At 45.3% G+C, this 19,934-nt stretch overlaps 1 protein-coding gene across 2 annotated transcripts in view; it reads right to left on the bottom strand.

Moving 5' to 3' along the window:
- GLI2 (GLI family zinc finger 2) overlaps positions 1-19,934 on the bottom strand; it is a 251,506-nt gene that overhangs the window by 97,374 nt on the left and 134,198 nt on the right. For both annotated transcript variants that reach the window (XM_084829566.1, XM_084829556.1), the window contains exon 2: positions 12,765-12,870. In XM_084829566.1, coding sequence (XP_084685692.1) covers positions 12,765-12,870 — 106 coding nt within the window. The remainder of the gene's footprint in view (positions 1-12,764; positions 12,871-19,934) is intronic.

Genomic DNA, 19,934 nt, shown 5'->3' with positions numbered 1-19,934 from the left:
ATCTTTGATTTTTTTCACTAGACAGGCATTTCAGCCAATCTAGTGAGGATGCTTTGGAGGGGGAGGGAAGGAGACTGGAGGAGGCTCAGGAGAAATCATATACTCTTTGGTCTCTTCCCCTTCCTGCCCACCGGAATGCCCCACTGGAAAGGTCAAATTTCCAACTGCAAGGGGATGGCGGTGGTGGCGGGGGGGATCCCTGACTCCCCCTTCTGTGGTCAGAGCCCTGACTCCGACCTTGGAGGGGTAACCCAAGCCATTGCCTTGTCCCTGGATGCTCTCCCTCTTAAAGGCTGCTTTGTTTGCCTAGCTCATTGTGCAAGGAAATTGTCACTTTACGGTTTTATCCTGTCTTTATCCTACTTTTTGAGACACTCAAAACCAGCACAGCCTCTCTCATTCCATGGAAGCTGTTGCTATCCAAATTTGTTTACTTGCCACCCAGACGTAAACTTGATGTGAGCTTACTGCACACTGTGAAATGTGCCCTGCCTGGATTCCCCTGATTTAGGGTCATTTTATCAATACACAGAAGCACGGAAAGCAACTTTCTGTGCTTCCACTCGTGTTCTGTCCCCTGACATCATCTCTCGTTGGAACCCTGCTGATCCCTTCCCCAGCAGCTGTGCTGAACAAACTCCATCTCTCATTAGGGTATATGCAAACAGTGATGAAAAGGAACGTAGAGCTGTGTCATGTTGAGCAGCCAGAAAACAAACCTTTGACACAAAGCAGCAGGCAGATAATAAGACACTGTGGTTGACAACAAATGAGACTACACTTAATTTGCTGTGCAGTGTTCATGTAATTAGATACATTTGGTACAGGCAAGAAAGTAGACAGCTAGAATATGGCCATGATGAATTGGGGGACCCACCGTCAGGCTCCGATCATATTAATCATAAAACCAAAGCTTGGTGACTCAATTTTTCTTTGCAATATACACTCTTCCTGTCTTTTCCACAGGGAAAACATGATATCATTTTGGAATAAAAGAATTTTTTCAATTAAATGCGACGGTTGTGTTTTTAATAGAATAATCATAAGACATATTCAAATTATTTACACAAAGAGACTTCCTACTAACAGTTATCATGGAGTACAAACATATTGTATGATTATTCTACTAATAAACCTGAAACTTAATTCTTGTTATCTTTCAGGTACTGAATGTTTTACCACGTTCAACAAACAGGTCAGTGAGTGTAGTGGCAGTTGTATGCCTAACATTTCCGAAGTTGCCTTCTCAGTTCTGAAACAGGATTCTATAGTTTGACATTTGTTACCAGGCAACAACAGTGTCTTCTGTAGTGTCAAGAAAGTCTATGAGGTACAGCAGTGATGTCCAACCTGGTGTCCAACCTGTCTGACAAGTATACAAGTCAAATCTATGAGATAGTGCCAGTGTGCAGTATAGTATACATATACAGCTCTCCCTCCTCGTGTCTTGGGCTAGATCTACATTACTGCTTTATAGCAGTATTGAGGTGCACTGATAACTGGTGAGGCACATTACACATTCTATATACTGCTATCGTAGTTATTTCCTGTTTTTTATTCCACATTATCCGAAATACTGCAACAAGTCATTGTGTGTCCTGCAAGGTATAAATGTGCAAGAGGGTTAGAGCGTTACCATGATGGGATCATAATGATATGACACAAGGTGTAGATCTGGCCTCGGTGCTATTGCACTCATATCCTATTTGTGGGATTCCCATAGGCATCGGGTTATGGGAACAGAATTCTGGACTACAGGCCTTTGGTCTGATCCAGCAGGGCTCGTCTTCTGTACTTAGGTTTTGCCTGCTGAACCAAGAAGCAGGCGGCGGCAAAGCCCTGCAAAAACAGGCAGGAATTCCGCTAGCCTGCTGCCTGTGCCATTAATCAATCAATTAATTACATTTCTATACCATCCAATAGCTGAAGCTCTCTGGACGGTTCACAAAAATTAAAACCACAAAACCATTTGTGACACCTGTCCACAGAGGTATAATGCTGAAGTGTCACCCAAAGGACACTTTATTAGCAGCCAGCCAGATGGGACAAAGAGTATGTGACTGGCTTTTGTGTGATTAGGTTTTGCTTACTCAATAGTACCGGATGGGGTGGGGGAATCTGGATTGGAGATGTGGCTTGGGGTGAGAAGAAATGCCACTGTTTTTCCCTACCATGGTTCTGATTGGAAACCCCCGCTTCTGCTATATGTCCCTGGAGGAAAGCTGTCATGGTTGCTAATGGCAGTTTCCCTGCCAGGGCAAATACCAGCTACAGGGGGGAAATCCAGGATGAGACTGGGATGGTGGCAAAGTGCTAAATCATTTCTCCCTTGAAGCCAGCTTCCCCACCCTGGCACCCTCCAGATGTGTTGGACTACAACTCCCAGCATCCCCAGCTGGCTGGGGATGCTGGGAGTTGTAGTCCAACACAGCCTGGTCTACATCACCGATTTGGATTACTCCTCCCCATGATGGTTACTTACTAAAAAAAAAAACCAAGCACACACCAAACAGTGCCATGCTTAACATCATGTCTAGTTTGGCCCCGATGTGCCTGAGTAATGCTTGTACTGCATGATCTAGCCTGCATCCTACTCCATAGGTCATGTAACTACTGCTTCCTAATATTCCCCGACACTAACAAGCAGTTTCAAATGTGCATTATCGTGAATGCATTATCTACAAGACAATACAGGGCTGGCCCTACCATTAGGCAAAGTGAAGTTGTTGCCTCAGGCAGCTGATTTTGGGCAGCATGAAAAGACAGGAAATGTTTAATTTTTTAAAATGCAGACTGGAAGGTCGGCAGGTCAGCAGTTCGAGACCCTAGTGCTGCGTGACGGAGTGAGCTCCTGTCTTCAGTCCCAGCTTCTGCCAACCTAGCAGTTCAAAAGCAAGAAATTGCAAGTAGATAAATAGGTACCGCCTCGGCGGGAAAGGTAACAGCGTTCCGTGCACCTCGGTGTTCAGTCATGCCGGCCACATGACCACGGAAGCGTCTTCGGACAGCGCTGGCTCTTCGGCTTAGAAACGGGGATGAGCACTGCACCCTAGAGTCGGACACGACTGGTTGGGGACACCTTTACCTTTTTATTCAATGTTAATCTAACTTAAATCCCATTCATTTAAGAGGGTCTACTCTAAGTAGAACTAACACTGGATACAACCTATTGTATTTTTCCTGGTGCTTGTGGGGTTTTCTGCTTCAGATGCCAAAATAACTTGGTCAGCCTTGACCAGTGGTGTAGTCCTGCCAGGTCTCACCAGGTCTTTGTCCCAGTACTTTTTCTTGAGCTGGGTCGCAGCTGGGTCCCAACTCATTGATGTGGGATGGGCAGTTGGAAGCAGGCTAAGAGGCTGTCGTGTGAGTCCTAGTGTGGCTGGTGCTACTATTGCAGGGCTGCAGTAGCGGCCGCCACCCTTGCTGCCGCTCTCTCATCCCATCCTGCAGCACTACCCACCAATCCGGAGAGATGTTGGTCGGTGCATCAGGCGTGGCCTCCTGCGCCTTGCAGCACTGGGCCAAGCTACTGCTCCCCCCCCCGGCCCTTCCGCCTGCTTGCAGCAGGTGTCCATGCTTTGGACAGCTTCTTCCACCTCTGTTGCCATGCACTTTCGCTGCCTGGAATCACAGCTCCTCTCTCCCCGCTCTACAGCTCTTCTGCATCCCCACACAACTGCCCCCGCATCCCAGCGCAACACGCTGAGGGGAAGCAGACAAACGGGACCATGTGCCTTTAAGGCCTCCTGCTTGGCAATCCCCAGCTGCGGGCGCAGGGAGTGGGGTGAGCCTTGTGGATCTGGGCTGGAGGGCATTTACCCTGGACAACGCAGGGAGGAGGAGGACGAGGAGGAGGGGATGGGCCCGGAGCAAGCAGGTAGGAATGGGGAGGAGCAAAGGCAGAGAGGGGGCGCGCGGTGTAAACACTGAGCGAGGGGTTGCAGGAGGATCCGTTGGGCAGGGAGCAGGGCTTTCTCTCCCTGCTGACCCAAGAGGTGGGCCCTGCCTTGCCCAGGAATGGCCCAAGCACCGGGAGGTGTGGAAGGAACCGGGGGATGGGCGCTGGGTGAACAAGGGGGCAAGCTGGGGAGCTGGAGCATGCAGGGAGCCCAGCCAGATCTCTCCAAGGGGACACGCCTTGTACCCACAAGTACCCGTGGAGGTTGTGGCAGGGAACGGCCGGCTCCAGAGAGGTCGGGCCTTTAGGAGAGCAGGATGGGAGAGGAGCGGTGAGAAGGGGAGGGGACAAGGAGTTAGGCTGTCATCGTCCCCACCTCCACTCGGTGCATGTGTGTAGTTCAATCCAGCTTGGTGTGTGGACATTTCTGTTGGAGCAGGAGGGGGGAGATATAATAAAGGAGCTCAGGGAAGGCTAATGGGTAATGTTGGGGTGCTAAGGGAGTGTCCAAGGGTGCTGTTTAAACGAGAAGGGATCTGTCCATGAGGGCTGAGTTGAGAGGGTGAAGCTTCCATAGAGTATCATTTTTTGAAAATCTAAAATGTTTGTGTGTGAGTGAGTGAGTGAGTGAGTGAAAAGGATTTTAACGCCCCTGTATTTTTCCTCAGACGTCCAATTGAAATACCCCTGCCATATTCTCAGCTGCACTGTTTTTGGATCCCAGTTGAAGGCTGTATAATTTACAAGGTTGTATAATCTTAGAAGGGAGCGTGGCGTGGCTGTGAGGGGGCATGGCTGTGACTGTCACGAAGGAACCCTGCACTTCTGAATTTGCCACCACGCTACTGGCCTTGACTGTTATGCACCCTGACTGCATGTGTGTGTGGCCATTTCCTGTTCCGCCTCAGGCAGCCAAATGTCTTGGGCTGGCCCTGCCTGAATACATCTTGCCCTGTGCTCTGCATTGGAAACGAGATACCAACTCTAGAACTGCTCAACCTTAGGTTGCCCTTACAGTAATTCATAAGCAAGAGACTTCAGTGGAAGGAACAATTTTCCTGACCCGTTGTCTTACTTTTTTGCACCCATGGTGTACTCTCAGACTAGTTCTCAGCCAGGCTTTCCTGTAAGTACACAGACAAGCCTGTTCTTAAGTTGTTTTCCCATCTGGAATCTGAAAGCCACGCACTCTTGACTTCCACGCTGCACCTTCTGCCAAGGAGACAGAGAAGGCCTCAGAGTCCTAACTCAGGAAGTGCTGGTTCTTGCTCTGGGCCTTCCAGTAGCAAAGCAAACTGTAAACTTCTATGTCACACAGGGAAGTATTAAGTTAAAAACAACATTTGGCTTAAAAAAACCCCACACATTGGCTACAACTTTATGGCTGTTAAATAAACCTGTGTGTTTCAGTCAGGAAGGGTTCTAGTCTACTAGGTTTATCTCACCCCATGTCAATGCCTTTGTCCTTAGGAGACCAATCCTATGGCCCCTAGACAGCCTCTGGCTTGCCATAGGATGCTGTGGATCTCCTCCTCCATGCCCACAGATAAAGCTACAAGCATGGAGGAGGGAACCTTCCCCCACTCCCCTCCCAGCCGCTGTGGAAAGCTTATCTTATGAGGTTGCAACTGTGACCTCGTAAGAGAAATTGGAGAGGGAGAAAAGGGTGTGTGCTGGTGGGCGTGGAGAGAGGGAGAGAAGAGGCCAGGATACATTCCAGTCCCCTCCCTGCCCATGGAAAAGTAAGTCATCAAGATGAACTCTGAGGCCCATCTAGCTGCTTTTTATATTTTAAACATTGGAATGGAGGCAAAATTGCCTCTGTCCTCCTCTTGCCTGGCAGGGCATAGGATAGGTGGAGAGCTCCAAACTTGGAGCCATCTGTCTATCGGGAGCACAACCCATAGGACTGTGTCCTTAACGATGCTTGTTGCCAACAAAGAGTACAGTAATCTGTTTAGGGACTTGGGTGGTTAGGGACTGGAAACTACAGTAAACTTCCATTAGATCTCAAAACTGAAGGAACAACTCTTCATAGTTATAAAGAGTGAGTCCCTACTGCTCTAGAATCCAGTATGTTACAGAAAGATGAGGGCCAGTAAACTGAGACTCAGTCCAGACAAGATGGAGGTAATGTTAATGTGTGGTTGGATTACCTGATGAACTGATATTCAACTTGTTCTGGAGGAGGTTGCACTCCCCTAAAGGATACGCTTTGTACTTTGGGGGTGCTCTTGGATCCAGCATTGTCATGGAGGCATGGGTGGCCTCACTGGCATGGATGGAGCACCTTTTATGAGCTTAAGCTGATATACCAACCAAATCCTTACCTGGGCAGAGATAGCCTAGCTACAACTATCCACGCTCTGGCAACCTCTCATCTGGATGACAGCAATGTGTTATATGTGGGGCTGCTTTTGCAAATGGTCCGGAAACTTCAGCTGGTCCAAAATAGGGCAGTGAGATCGTTAATGGACTGGCCAATGTGATCATATTATCCCAGTACTTTTCCATCTGCACTGGCTGCCAGTCAAATTTCCAGTATTAATATTAAGTGCTGGCATTAACATTCAAAGCCCTAAATGATTACCTGAAGGATCGTCTCTTTCCATATATACCTGCCCGGACCTTAAGGTTATCTTCAGAGGTTCTTCTCTGGCAGCCCCCACCAAATGAAGTGAGACAGGTGGCTACTAAGAAGAGGGCCTTTTCTGTTGTGGCACACCGGTTGTGGAATGAGCTCCCTAGAGAGGTTTGCTTGGTGCCTACATCGTGGTCTTTACTGTGCCAGGTGAAGACCTTCTTATTTCCTCAGGCATTTTAGACTTTCAGTTTCTGTTGTTTTAAAATCTGTTACTGTATTTTAAGGTTTGTTCTACATGAAGATCTTAACCCGCACATTTACTGATGCTTCTGCTTCTGGATTCTTTGTGGGATTAAGAGCAACTCCTTTACATTTTTTCCCTGGGTTTTTTCTTTCTCTGCCTTTCTATATGTTCCATTGTACAACCACTACATGGTGGTGTGATATAGCAGAATTGTGCAATTACACGAGATTTCTATGGCATTATAGAGGATATTCAGGAAAAAACACCACACTTTCCCTGTTAAGAAAAAAACCACGATAATGGTTGCAAAGCATGGAAGAGGCCCTGGAGGATGACGATGTCGTGCAAAGGACCCATAAACTACTGTGAGTGAGCAATCACGAACCCACAATAAAAGCCTCATGTAGAAAGACTCTAAATCTTTACACTGCTGCTGGGTTCTATTCTGTAGTTTTTAACTTTAAAACTTTTATATTATTTATTTCATTTATATCCCACCTTTCTTCCGTCATGGAACTCAAGGTGGGTACATATGGTTCTGAGGTATTCTCCCCTCCAAGCACTGACCAGTTCCAAACTGCTTAGCTTTAGCAAGATGCCTTCCTTATGTGCCTTCAGACCATGCCTGGGATATGTTTTATTTTGCTGTATTTTATAGTTTTAATAGTTGTGAACCACCCAGAGAGTTGGGCTATAAAGTGGTATAGAAATGTAACAACTAACTAACTAACAACTGCTGATACATAGGGCAGCACCCAATGCTGTCTGTCCACCAGTGGGGCCCACCGCCGCTTCTGTTCCATGAGTGGCTGGACCTACCAATTCCATTGTGCAAGTTCCACCCACCACTTGTGGAACTGAGTTTTCACGCTTCTGGGGCAAGCTCTGCCAGCCTGCCCCAATTCAGAAACAGGCATTTCTGCTCATTTTGGGTTACTGCTGGAAGCGCTAAATCGCTGTTCTACAAGCAGTGGGTGCCACTTGTGCAACAGAATCAGCAACTCTGGCCACTTGTGGGCAGTCTCCACTGAATGCTGCCCAGTATGTGTCTTAGGGTGATTTAGGCCCAGTGGTAAAGCTGGAGTAACTAGACCCCCATCTAATTCAGTTTATTAGTTATCCCCTCTGAGATGTTGGGAAGAAAGAGCGGTAAAAAAAAGAAAAAGAAGCTCTCCTGAGGATCCCAGGAGGAAGATCCCATGAGGATACTGTGCAATGGCATCCATCTCTTTGCTTCAGATTGCCTTGGCCTAAGTCTTTGCCTTTACTCCCAGATGCAGGGAGTCGGGTATCACAAAGGCATCTCTTAGCAATAAGGGAAACTCAAGATTATTCTGCAGTTTGTTTTCTTTTGAGTGCAATATGTTATTATATTTATTACATTTCTATACCGCCCTATAGCCAAAGCTCACTGGGTGGTTTATAAAGATTAAAAATAATTAAAAACACAGTATACAAATTTTAAAAACCATTTACATAAAAACCCCCACAAACAGACAGTAGATACATAGAAAACATATACCTAAAAACAACTGGAGGGAGCAACCTTATGGCCATTTCACCCTGTCTAGAGGGCCATAAGATGTTTCAGTTTCTGGGATCCAAGGTCAGAATCAGGGCTCTGACCTTGGAGCCCGGAAATTGCACTCCCTTCCCCCTCCCTTTCCCCCTTGTAGCCGGAGTGGTTCTTTCCATGCTGGCTACATCTCCATGCTCAGAAACGAGCATGGAGCACGGGGAGTGGGGAGTGGGGAGGAGGCTGCAGAAACTGCGTTACACAGCTTCTTATGTGTATCCTGGCCTCCTTCCCTCCCCCTCCCCAAAGCTGTAGCTAGACAAGCAAAATCAGCCATCGAGCCAAAAATGCAGGGTGGCTGGAGCACAGAGGCGAGAATCACCCTGCGCTGGATACTCGGCAGCCTCTGACTTTGGAGGCTGCCGACAATCTCAATAGGATTGCGCCATTAAGCAATCAACCACGACCATATGACAAATCCAGGATCTGATTAAATCTGATTACTTAAATTGGTGCACAGGTTCCTGTTTCTTCAAAGTAAGGGCAAGTTCGCATAGCCATTTCTGCCTCGAGATTAATGACAGCAACAAATACAGTTGCCTTTTTTTGGTGCATGTACACTGGGTTTGCATGTTATCTAGATATTCTTGAGCGAGTTTCTATTCAGTGCATGGGCCAGTCCAGGTCCAGAAGAGTTCTCAAGCAATCTATTCTCACTTGGGAATAAATTCCATTGCACTTAGTTGGCCTACTGAGTAGACATGTACAGGATTGCACTGCACATCACAGGTTGAAGGGGGGAGCCCCCCCGCAAAGATTGTGTGAATGAAAAACTTAAAGCTGTTAATGTTATAGATGAAGAACGTAAAGCTGTGATACCCACTAGCACATAGATGAGAGCTATTCCAGAAGGAAAAGTTCTGGATGCTTCTTATTTATTTATTTATTTATTTATTTATTTATTTATAACATTTATATCCCACCCTATATCATTAAGAACTCAGGGAAGGGTACATATAAAATCAATTTAAACAATATAAAACAAAAAATAATGTAAACACACAAAAACATATTAAACCATTAAGCTAATACCAATTAAAATCTAAAACAATAAAACAGTTAAAACAGTGTGCTACTTTAGGGAATGCATTTAGCCCTCAAAAGCTTTGATAAAAAGCCATGTTTTTACTTGGTGCCAATGAAACCAATGGCTGCACCAATCGGGCCTCCAAGGGGAGGGCATTCCACAAATGGGGTGCCACAGCAGAGAAGACCGTCTCCCATGTCCCACCATAGTGCATGTCTCTCACTGGTGGGACACAGAGGAGGGCCCCTCCAATAGATCTCAGTCCTCAGACAGGCATATACTGTATAAAGAGAGGTGCTCCCTCAAATATCGAAGTCCCAAGCTACTTAGGGCTTTAAATGTCATCACCAAAACCTTGAATTCTGACTGGAAGCATATCGGCAGCACAATTCCTTTAAAACCGGTGTTATATGATTGTTATGAGATGTTCCAGTCAGCAGTCTAGCTGCTGCATTTTGCACTAGCTGCAACTTCTGAGTCGTCTTTAAGGGCAGCCTCATGTAAAGTGCATTGCAGTAGTCTAATCGGGAAATTACCAGTGCATGTACTACTGTGGCTAGGTTATCCCTGTCCAGGAAAGGCCATAGCTGGTGGATCAGCCGAAGCTGGCCCCAAGTACTCTGGGCCACAGAGTCCACCTGGGGCTCCAGTGACAGGGATGGATCTAGGAGTACTCCCAAGCTATGTACCTGCTCCTTCAGGGGAGTGCAACCCCATCCAGGACAGGTTGCCTACCCAATTCCTGGATTCGGGATCCACCAATCCACAAAGCTTCCATCTTGTCAGGGTTTAGCTTCAGTTTATTGGCCCTCATCCAGCCCATTATAGCCTCCAGGCACTGGTCCAGCACCTTCACTGCCTCAGCCAACTCTGATGACAAGGAGTAATAGAGCTGAGTATCATCAGCATACTGGTGACATCTCACCCCCAAATTCCTAATGACCTCTCCCAAAGGCTTCATATAGATGTTGAACATCATGGGGGATAGAATAGATCCCTGTGGCATCCCACAGCTTAATAGCCATGGGGTAGAAGAGGAATCCCCCAATACCGCTCTCTGGAATCAACCCCCAGAGCAGTATAAGGATTATTTTCCTTTAAAAAAGATAGAAGTTCAGAGTATTTTCTGCTGCTGCCTCAAATCCATTGCTGTCAAACCCATAGGTTTTCATTTCAGAAGCTACAAATGTGTATTCATGCATAGCTTTGATCACTGTGGAAGTTTTATTACTGAACCCTCTGGATGGGGCATTTTCGCTGCAGTAATCAACATGCTAGCCATGCCATGATAAATCCAACTAGGGATACCCAGGATAGCCAGGGAGGCACATTTTGTCCCAGGCACTGCGCCTGGCATTTTTTGACAACAATGAAGCAGCTAATACCCTTTTCAAAGACCTCCACAGCTCCTCATTGCATGAAATTGCCCGGCTGTCAGATCTTCAGACTTGCCTTCATCCTCACAGTAGTTCCTCTTCTTCTCAAAAAGGGGGATATCTGGAAACAGAGCATTCCAGAAGAGGAAGGGGGAGGAAACTCTTGGGTGCATAGCTCTCTGTTATGTTACAGTGCAATGTATTTTTCTCCTCACTAATTGCAGGATTGGGAAACAGCTAAAGCAGCTCCTTGACAGCTCTCTCTTTCTCTGGAGTCTTTTTTTCCTCTTCTCCAAAGTCTGTCCTTCCTCCCTAGTGAGTCAGTATCCATCACTGGGTTGTAGAGCAAGCCTCAGAAATATGAAACCATCAGAAAAGTAGGTGTGGCTATGAGACACTGAGGAGGGCATACAATATTGATGAACAATAGTTCTGGTCTAGATTTGACTGGAGTAGAAGGAACAAACAGGCCTACATGTGTGCCAAGATTTCTGCAGCAGTGCATAAGGCAGAATATGGCTCCAGGCACAGGATGCTGTTTCCTGTGACTCTCAGCCTTCATCATCATTATTCATTTTATATTTTAAGCAAGTTTCTAGCCTTTATGAGCTGCAAAGTATGCTTGAAAGCCACACTGGCCAAAACCTTAGGAGCCAGAAAGGTAGCTGACCAAGGCTGCAATCCCATACACGCCTTGGAGTAAATCCCATTGATTTCCCAATGGGGCTTACATCTGAGTTGACATCTCTAGGGTTGTAGTGTAAGAGTTCCAGTGACTAAGGACAAGGCTTCAGTGCCCTACATAGCTCCTTGTCTCTCCACAGGAGGTCCAAAGAGAATTATGCAAAATGGTAAAACAACAACAACAACACCTCTGGTTGGATCCAGATTCAGTCATACTTAAAGTACTATTGAAATAAATGGGACTAAATTTCTGTAACCAACTTAAGTAACACTCATTTCAGTAGGAATATTCTAAGTATGTCTAAATGTAGAACCAACTCCAGCAGAATAAATTTGGCAAAGGTAGACTAATTATGCACATCTACTCAGGTTGAACCACTTATACAGGTTACAGAATTCAGCTTTTCATGGTGCAGAATGTGGATTGCCTGTGCGCAGAATATTAATGCTTTAAGCACAGAGTTCACTCAGCCCTAGGCACAATGGTGCAGCACCAAACAGTCCAGCCTTCCCCTATCTGGTGCCCTTGGATGCTTTTGACTTCAACTCTTGTCAGCTCCAGCCAGCATGGCCAATAGTCAGGAATGCTGAGTTGTAGCCTAAAACATCAGGAGGGTACCAGGTTGAGGAAGGTGGAAATAGTTGATGCTCAAACAGGAGTAGTGATACAATTTCTCCTACTGATACAATTACTTTTGCTTCTTACTGTGCTGAATGTTACTCTGCTGTCTCCCCAGTCCAAATCCAACACTCCATTCACCAAAACCAACACTCTTTCCAATGTAGCACACCAGCTCATTTACATATAGTTGCATATTTTGTTAATTTATTGTACTTCTGCTGTGGAAGGAGCAAAGAGATATACAGAGCAATGAAGGCCTGGCCTCCCTGTCCACTGTAAATCCTGCTAGAACAGCCCCAGTCCTTCAGATGTCAGCAGCCATTGCCCACTCACTTTCAATCCTTTGTAGTACTGAGGACTAGAAAATTGCTTTTTTAAAAGAAAAGAATAGCTGATATTCTTAGAATGCTGGATGATGTACCAGGAATCAATATCTGCACTTGTTTGGTGTTAATCCTGAATTGAGGATCATACACAGCATGCTATTTACGCAACAAATTATATATAAAAATATACTGTGATTTCTTTCATTTGACAGTGTCCATACCTCAGTCACATTCAAGTTAGGAAATGTAAGTTGAGAAAAAATTAATGGATTCTGGTGAAACTAGGAATAGAACGAGTTGATTACCCTTACAGGCCATCTTCCCTGTAGCGTATTTCTTCCCTCTCCCTATCATTAAATAGTAAATTACTCCCTATCAAAGTAAAACACAAGAAAAAAGGAGGCAAGAGCAAAGTTGCAAAACTTACCCATGAATAGCATGGATCGCGTGAGGTTCATAATGGTATCTTCCTTCCTGGTGACGCATGTCAATTGGCAAAGGAGAATGGAAGGATGGGAAAATATGCTGTGGAACTGTGGAGAGGAAAATAAGAAAAAGAACTTTAAAAACCCACACTTCCTTCATTTTATTAAAAAAAAAAACCGTTTCAAAGGCACTAAAGCTCCATGCATTTCAGAGCAAGTGCAGAGCCAGACAAGGGGGTCTTCGTGATAGGGTACACCAGAGAAGAGGAATGAATAAATAATCAAAGTCATTTGGAGAAATCCTACATCTTTGACATAAAAGATCTCCAACAGGGTTTTTGACAAAGACAAGCAACTAAGGGCTCTTTGAACTCGGAGAGTTTATAGGAAGCACCAAGGAATGCTGGGCTCCCAATGCAAATTGGTGTCGACAGAGCTTGGTGGAACCCACACACCAGCATCATCTCCACTGCCAGGCATGGCAGCAGAAGCACCTTCCTCTAAAAGGTGTGTACACACACACACAGAGCATGGAGCTTGGAAATATTTACCTAAGGGAGTGGGGGAAGTGCACAGAGAACAAATGTAAACTCTGTATATAGAAAGGACTGGCTGGAAAGGATCTGTGACTGTGGTTCAGAGAAAGGAGATTAAGGGTGCAATCCCATGATTATTTAAGTCTGTAGGACTTCTTCTATCTAAATATGCATAGGATTGTGCCCTAAATTGCCCTCGCTTGTCATCATTTGTGATTTGTGACACTGTTCTTATTCATTTGTTTCATCTCTCATAAAGTGGTCTCAGAAGACACAGAACACCCACACCAATCTGCAAAAACTACCAGTGTTCATATTTATTACTGGTTCCCAAAGTTAACGCCTTTCATTCCATTGTCCACCCATCAATGGAATTGGATTTTTTTTTGTTTCCGAATTTGTGCAAAATGTGAAATTCCCCCAAAAGTGCGTGTTCATGCTTTAGCCTATGGGGGGAAAGTCACATTTTTGGCGGTTTTGATTTTTTTGGGGGGGGGGGCAACAACAACAAATATTTTTGTATGACGAAATTTGCTCAAGATTCAGGAAAGGCAGAAAAACGGTCTGCAAGTCCAAGGAATCTGAGGAGAAAAGCCAATCCATGGGTCAGATTCATGAGAATCCGAACTCATTTGGTCCCATTGTGGATTTCTCCAACATCCCTAGCATATGCACAGGATTGCAGTCTAAAAGAGTTAGGTGGTTTGTGGACATAAAAAGACTTATTCAGCAACCCACTATTCAAGTGGCCTCTGTAACATAAGCCTATGTTATGTGGTTGTAGCAAGAGTCATTCTCAGTTATGGTGATGAGAGAAAACATGGCTTTGGACTAAGTGGGTGGACTAGATGAGCATTGGAATGAAAATGGCATGGACTGTCATTGTATCAGTGAATGTACAAAGCACTGTTCTTTTCAGTTTATAGCTGGCTTCCCTGACTTGGTGTCCTCCAGATGTGTTCGACTATAACTCCCATCAGCCCTAGCCAGCATGGCCAATGGTCAGGGATGATGGAAGTTATAGCCCAATGCATCTGAAGGGCACCACGTTAGGGAAGGCTGGTTTAGAGTAAATTAACAGATTAGTTTGATCCCATGGATGTATCTGGTACTATATTTAAATAAAAATTCAGAGTTGGTTTGTGCACTTCAAACACACCGTTTCAAGTTCTTGAAAGCAAACATGCTCCAAAATGAGTGCTACAAGCCCAGGCTCCAGCTGATGTGAGTGAGCAAAATTCCAAGGACAATTTCCAAAGTCTTTTATCATGAGGAGTTAAGCAGGGGTAATTATAATTATAGCCTTGATTTTGTTAAAACTCTTCTCATTCACATCAGCTGAACATCTGGCCTTGCATGATGTAGAACAGCTGGCCTTGCATGATGTAGACCTCAGCCTCAGCTGGCATAGCCAATGGTCAAGTTGGGAGTTGTAGTCTAAAATATCTGGAGGGCACCAAGTTGGGGAAGGCTGATGTAGACAAAGCAAATAAAAATGTAGCAGGGACTAGGTTGCCCCTGCTGCCCCTTTTTGATGTTGCGGTCCTGGATTAGGAGAGGATACAGGCGAATGGCAGTGCTTGAATTATGAGCAAAAAGGCAGGGGAGGGGGCCCTTAACAAAATCCACAAGCTCCAACCTCTTAGCCAAATCATGACTTCCCTGTAGCCTTCCAAAAACAGTACTGCAAGGGGACTATGACAAAAGGTATGGGGGCTGGGGCCCCTTTGCCCCCACCCCTGTAATTCAAGCACTGACAAACTGCTGCATATTCTAGCAGCGTATCTGTCTCCTGATAGACTATGCAACCCTTGGTTTAAATAGAGTCTCCAGATTATTTATTCCCTTAAAAAACAACACCCAAGCCACTATTTTTTACCTGGCTCTGGAAGGTGGACCTTGAGGTTCTTGCAAAATCAGATTAAAGCCCACAAGGCTGAAGTCAGCCCACCATGAATTAAGTTGTAGAAATTGTGCAGTTAAGGCACAACCTATGCATGTTTAGACAGAAGTGAGTTCTACAACTCCCCGCATTCCCCAGCCAGCATGACTGGCTAGAGCATGCTGGGAGTTGTAGGACTTATTTCTGTCCAAACATACATTAGATAATTTTATACTCTGCACCTAATGGTCTTATCCCCTTCGCTCTTCAGGTGGTAGTGTGTATTACTTTGCTTATTTTAAAATGTAAGAAGTCAGCCTTGCTGCTTTCCGGACCCCTCCTGCTCATTCTGCTGAGCGGCTCCTGCCCCTGATGGCACCTCTGGGTCATAGAATACATCACTATAATTCTTCCCCAATCCTCTTTCAGCTGTGGTCTCCTCAGGACAGGTAGAATATCTAGGCATTGCTTCAGCTGCATAGCGAGCAGAAGCAAATAAATAAACCAATAAATAAATAAAGCTCCCTCTGAAAACCAGCCTGCTTCCAATGTTGCTGAGAGAGCGAGGGGTGAAGTCCAGGGATTTTCTAGTAGAAAGGATTCAAGTTTCCACAGCAGGTTTGTTCTAAGAGGCACAGAGGAACTCCGGCTGTGTGCTGATCCCAATACAGTGGCAGCTTTTTGGCAGCCTGGACAGTGTCAATACATAGTAGAGCAACTGTTAAACCCCCAAGAAGGAAAGAAAAAATGAAGTCAATATGGATGTAGGATGGGTCCACACAGCCACACACACACACACCCCTCCGGCTTCTGTCTACACATTAATCTGATGCTGCTCAAAGGGCCTGTGTAGTAGGAATCTTTTAAATAAAGATGCAGCCAGTGTCTACCCAAGCTGAAAATGCAGCATGACCTTGTTTGGTCTCAGATCAAAACAAAAGCTCATTCATACTTTAGTTTTACAGCAGCTAAACTCCTCAGTGCCAATCTCTGCCCTGTTCAATGCCAAGTAAACTAGCGCTTAACAGTTTTCAGCACCAGGGCTTAACACTGAAAGAACCAATAATAGAGGACATGTGCAGAGTGCCCTTCCTTTCTCGTTGAAGTGAGTGGAGGAGCCATTGGTTAGGGAGAGTTATGCAAACAAGGCCTGGGTCTCCTGTTGGATGGCCGATCCAGGGAGTGGACCCAGCTTTTCAAAAAAAACAAAACCAAATTCTGAAGCAGTGATTTGTGGGAAGTCAAAATGTGGCTGGCAACATGCCCAACTGTGGACTAGAGAAATGGGTGTTTAATATTACCCAGTCCGTCTGTGATATTCTTCAAGGCAGGCTTTGAGGTTTCGCTCCCAACGAGGAAGTGAGGTTGTTCAGAGATTACACAGCAACAAACCAGGGTTTGCCGCCAAAGGCACCCCAACCTGTACAAAATCTATGTGAGGGCAATGCCATATCATGGCAAAATCCATACTAGGAGAATTACATTTAGGCCAACCAAAGCCTCACAAAGAATAGTCTGCAAGCTTTGGCGCTCTCCAGAACTCTTCATCAGGCTAGATCAGGGGTGGGGAACTTCTTTCAGCCCATGGGCTGAATTCAATTTTGGAGAAACTCGGGGGTGTGTATGTGTACATTCCTGTGGTGGGTGGGTGAAAAGGGGTGGGGCCAAAAGTACCAGTATATTTGAGGTTAAAGCTCTTTCTCCCTGTAAACGAAGCCTTAGGAAAGGCATTTCAACCTTTCAGAATGGGAAAAATGTGAAAAAGTCAGGAAATCACATCATGATTAGGGGGAAAGGCGTGTGGCCATCTGGAGAACCCTGAAGGGCTGGATTGGGATCACATGAGGCCCAAATTTGGCCCACAAGCCTGGGGTTTCCCAACCCTGGGCTGGGTGCTAAACAAAGGGGGTAGTGTTGAAGGCATGGCGTCTGCATTTAGTCACAGTCTTAAAATGGAATGTGGGAGGAGGTAGCAGACATGCAAATTAGGCTGTATGAGATGTTATGTAGATTTCAGGTTGTACTCAGAACTGTCCCTAGGGCTGCTGGGGTGAAGAAACAGAAAATGGTTGAATCTGCATTTTTGAAAAGATCAAATGTTACCTGGATCTGTCTTGGTCCTCCCCATCTCCTCCAATCTATGGCCCTCCAGATGTTGTTGGACACCAACTCCTATCATCACATGACCATGCTGGCTGGGGCTGATGGGAATTGGAGTCTGATGACAATTGCAGGACCACAGGTTCCCTAGCCCTACACTAAAGGAAAGGGGGTGGGGGCTTGTGGTGAATGGTGGCTTTTTGAGGTTGGTGAGTGTGTGTGTTTAAAGCAGCACAGGATCTAATATTTTCCTTGAAAACTTGGACATTCAAGCCTCTTCAACTTGTCCTTATTTGCCTGAAGAGATTATAAATATTTTCTGGATTAGAAAGATGCCAGTTTCGTTACCTGTAACTTTCCAAGGCCATGTAAACAGTAGTCTCAGGCAAAGAAGGGATACCAAGCAAATCTAAAGAGAATATCAATGGACTCCCAATCAAAGAATGTGAGCAAATATCAGGATTGGGCGTTTGGGGGGAAACTGAAGCAATTGCTGGCTTTCTCCAAGGACAAACATAGATTTCAAGAAAAGAAAAGGAAAACCTTGGGGCAGATTAAACAGAAAAAGCATTTCTTCAGCTACACTTTCACTTTCTTCCTCTTCCTCTTAGCCTGCTCAAATGCAGAAATCCTACTTACAGATAATGATGAAAAGAGACAAGACTCAAGTCAAGACTCAAATTTAAACAGTGGTCATTTTGCATCCAGAATATTGTACACTACGTATCATGTTACTGCAATGACCGGAATCCACATTGGGTATATCTTAGGTAGCAATCCTGGTAAGGTATACTTACCAGGGGAGTAAGTCATATTGAACTTAATGGGGATTACTCCTGAGTAGACATGTATAGAATTTAGTGCAGTAAGTTCCAAATAGTTAAGCAGGGCATGCCAATGAATATTTGATAGGTTTATTGGTAGATTACCACACTGCTGGAATGAGCAGTATTGGGGACAAAACAACATTAAGGGCATTCTACTTCTGATCAGAGGGGTTAAATTGTTCACCTTAACCAACCTCTTAACAGGCACAAACCTCTAGTGAGTTTCCATAGGCTTGTTTCCTGTTTTGCATTTTGAACTTTATATAAAAAGTACATATGTTACCATACATTTTAAATAATGGGTGGGCAACTTGTGATCCTCCAGATGTTTTGGCCTACAACTCCTATCATCCCTCACAATTGGCTAAGGATGATGGGAGATGTAGGCCAAAACATGTGGAGGGCCACAAGTTGCCCACTCCTGTTGCAAATGGTGCAGGTACATTTAGATGGGTGTATTTCTCCTGGGAAAGGGTTGGGTCCCTTCTTCAATAATGATTCAAGCTGAAAGAAGTGTTGTCGTTTGGAGTGATGTGTCATGCTTATCGCAATGCCTATGTATTGGTATATTTGAAAGAAGTGTGACAAAAACAAATCAAATTTGAATTCAAAGTCTGAATGTTGACATTTCACTGAAAAAAATTATTAAGCCGGAGAATACACTAACTCCTCTGCCACCTCTTGGCCTAATTTGTTGTGTGGGTCCTGACTGAAGGGAAAATGAAGTGTTACAACTAACATAGGGAACCCAAAATGGCCCTGTGTTGATTTCCCCTTTCCCTCTCTGTAATGTGTAGGACAATTTAGCCTACACCTGCAGATCTTTATGGTTTCTATGAGTGCTGTAACCCTGCATGGCTGGGGTTCCAGCTCCCATATTTATTTATTTGTTACATTTATATTCTGCCTTTCTGGCATCTCCATTTCATCCTCAGAACAACCCTGTTAGGTAGGATATGCTGAGAGTCAGTGACTGGCCCAAAGTCACCCAGTGAGCTTGATGGCTGAGTGGGGACTAGAACCTGGGTTTCCTGAGTCCTGGTCCAAACTCTAACCACTACACCACAAGGATGTCTACATGCATAGGCTTCCCTTCCCCACTGCAGATGTCCTTGCTTAATGTGTGGATATTTGGGCTGGTGAAACCACACAACGTTGGGAGTGAGGCCGGTGGTGCAAATACAGCACGAAGGAGCTGTTATGCTGTGCAATTCCCCACTCCTAATCCACATAACAGGCTGCTGCGGGTAGAGGTGGAGAAACACACATAATGCCATCAGGAGGACATGGGGTAAATTCTACCAGGCATTATGGGGGAGGGAGAGAATTGACTTTGTAACATTTAGTTCTGCCCTAAGGAACAACATGAAAGTCCAGTCCTTCCCGCCTCCCTTTCTGTGCAATCGTAAGGCACCAGAGGAGCTTTAAGCCAGGAGCTTTAATCCTGGCACTCAGGGTTTGGTGCTTTACCAGCTGCGAGTGCACTGTTTTCATGGCAAGTGAAATGATGAGGAATCATCTAGGCTGAGATTTAGACTATGTGCCTGCCTCTGGCCCAACTCATCCTTGCTTGCTGCTCTGGAATTCAACCCCTGCCTGTTTTGGATCTTTCACCTGGTTCTGGCTCACTTGGGCTGACAGCCAGCTTCCCCTGGGTCCTGAAACCCAACTCCTTGAAGTCTTACCCTTGCTGAAGACTGATAACAATACAGATATTGTATCAGCACTAATCCTGCAATGCTATGAGGCAGGACAGAACGCTGCTGCTCTCTGTCCACAAGTATAGAACCTGGTGTGTGTGTGTGTGTGTGTGTGTGTGTAGTCTGT

This window comes from Heloderma suspectum, chromosome 1 (assembly GCF_057233095.1).
Source record: "Heloderma suspectum isolate Gila_16-S chromosome 1, 16-S_ref, whole genome shotgun sequence".
In the NCBI taxonomy this organism is placed as follows: Eukaryota; Metazoa; Chordata; class Lepidosauria; order Squamata; family Helodermatidae; genus Heloderma; species Heloderma suspectum.
This window is presented reverse-complemented; position numbering and strand designations above follow the sequence as displayed.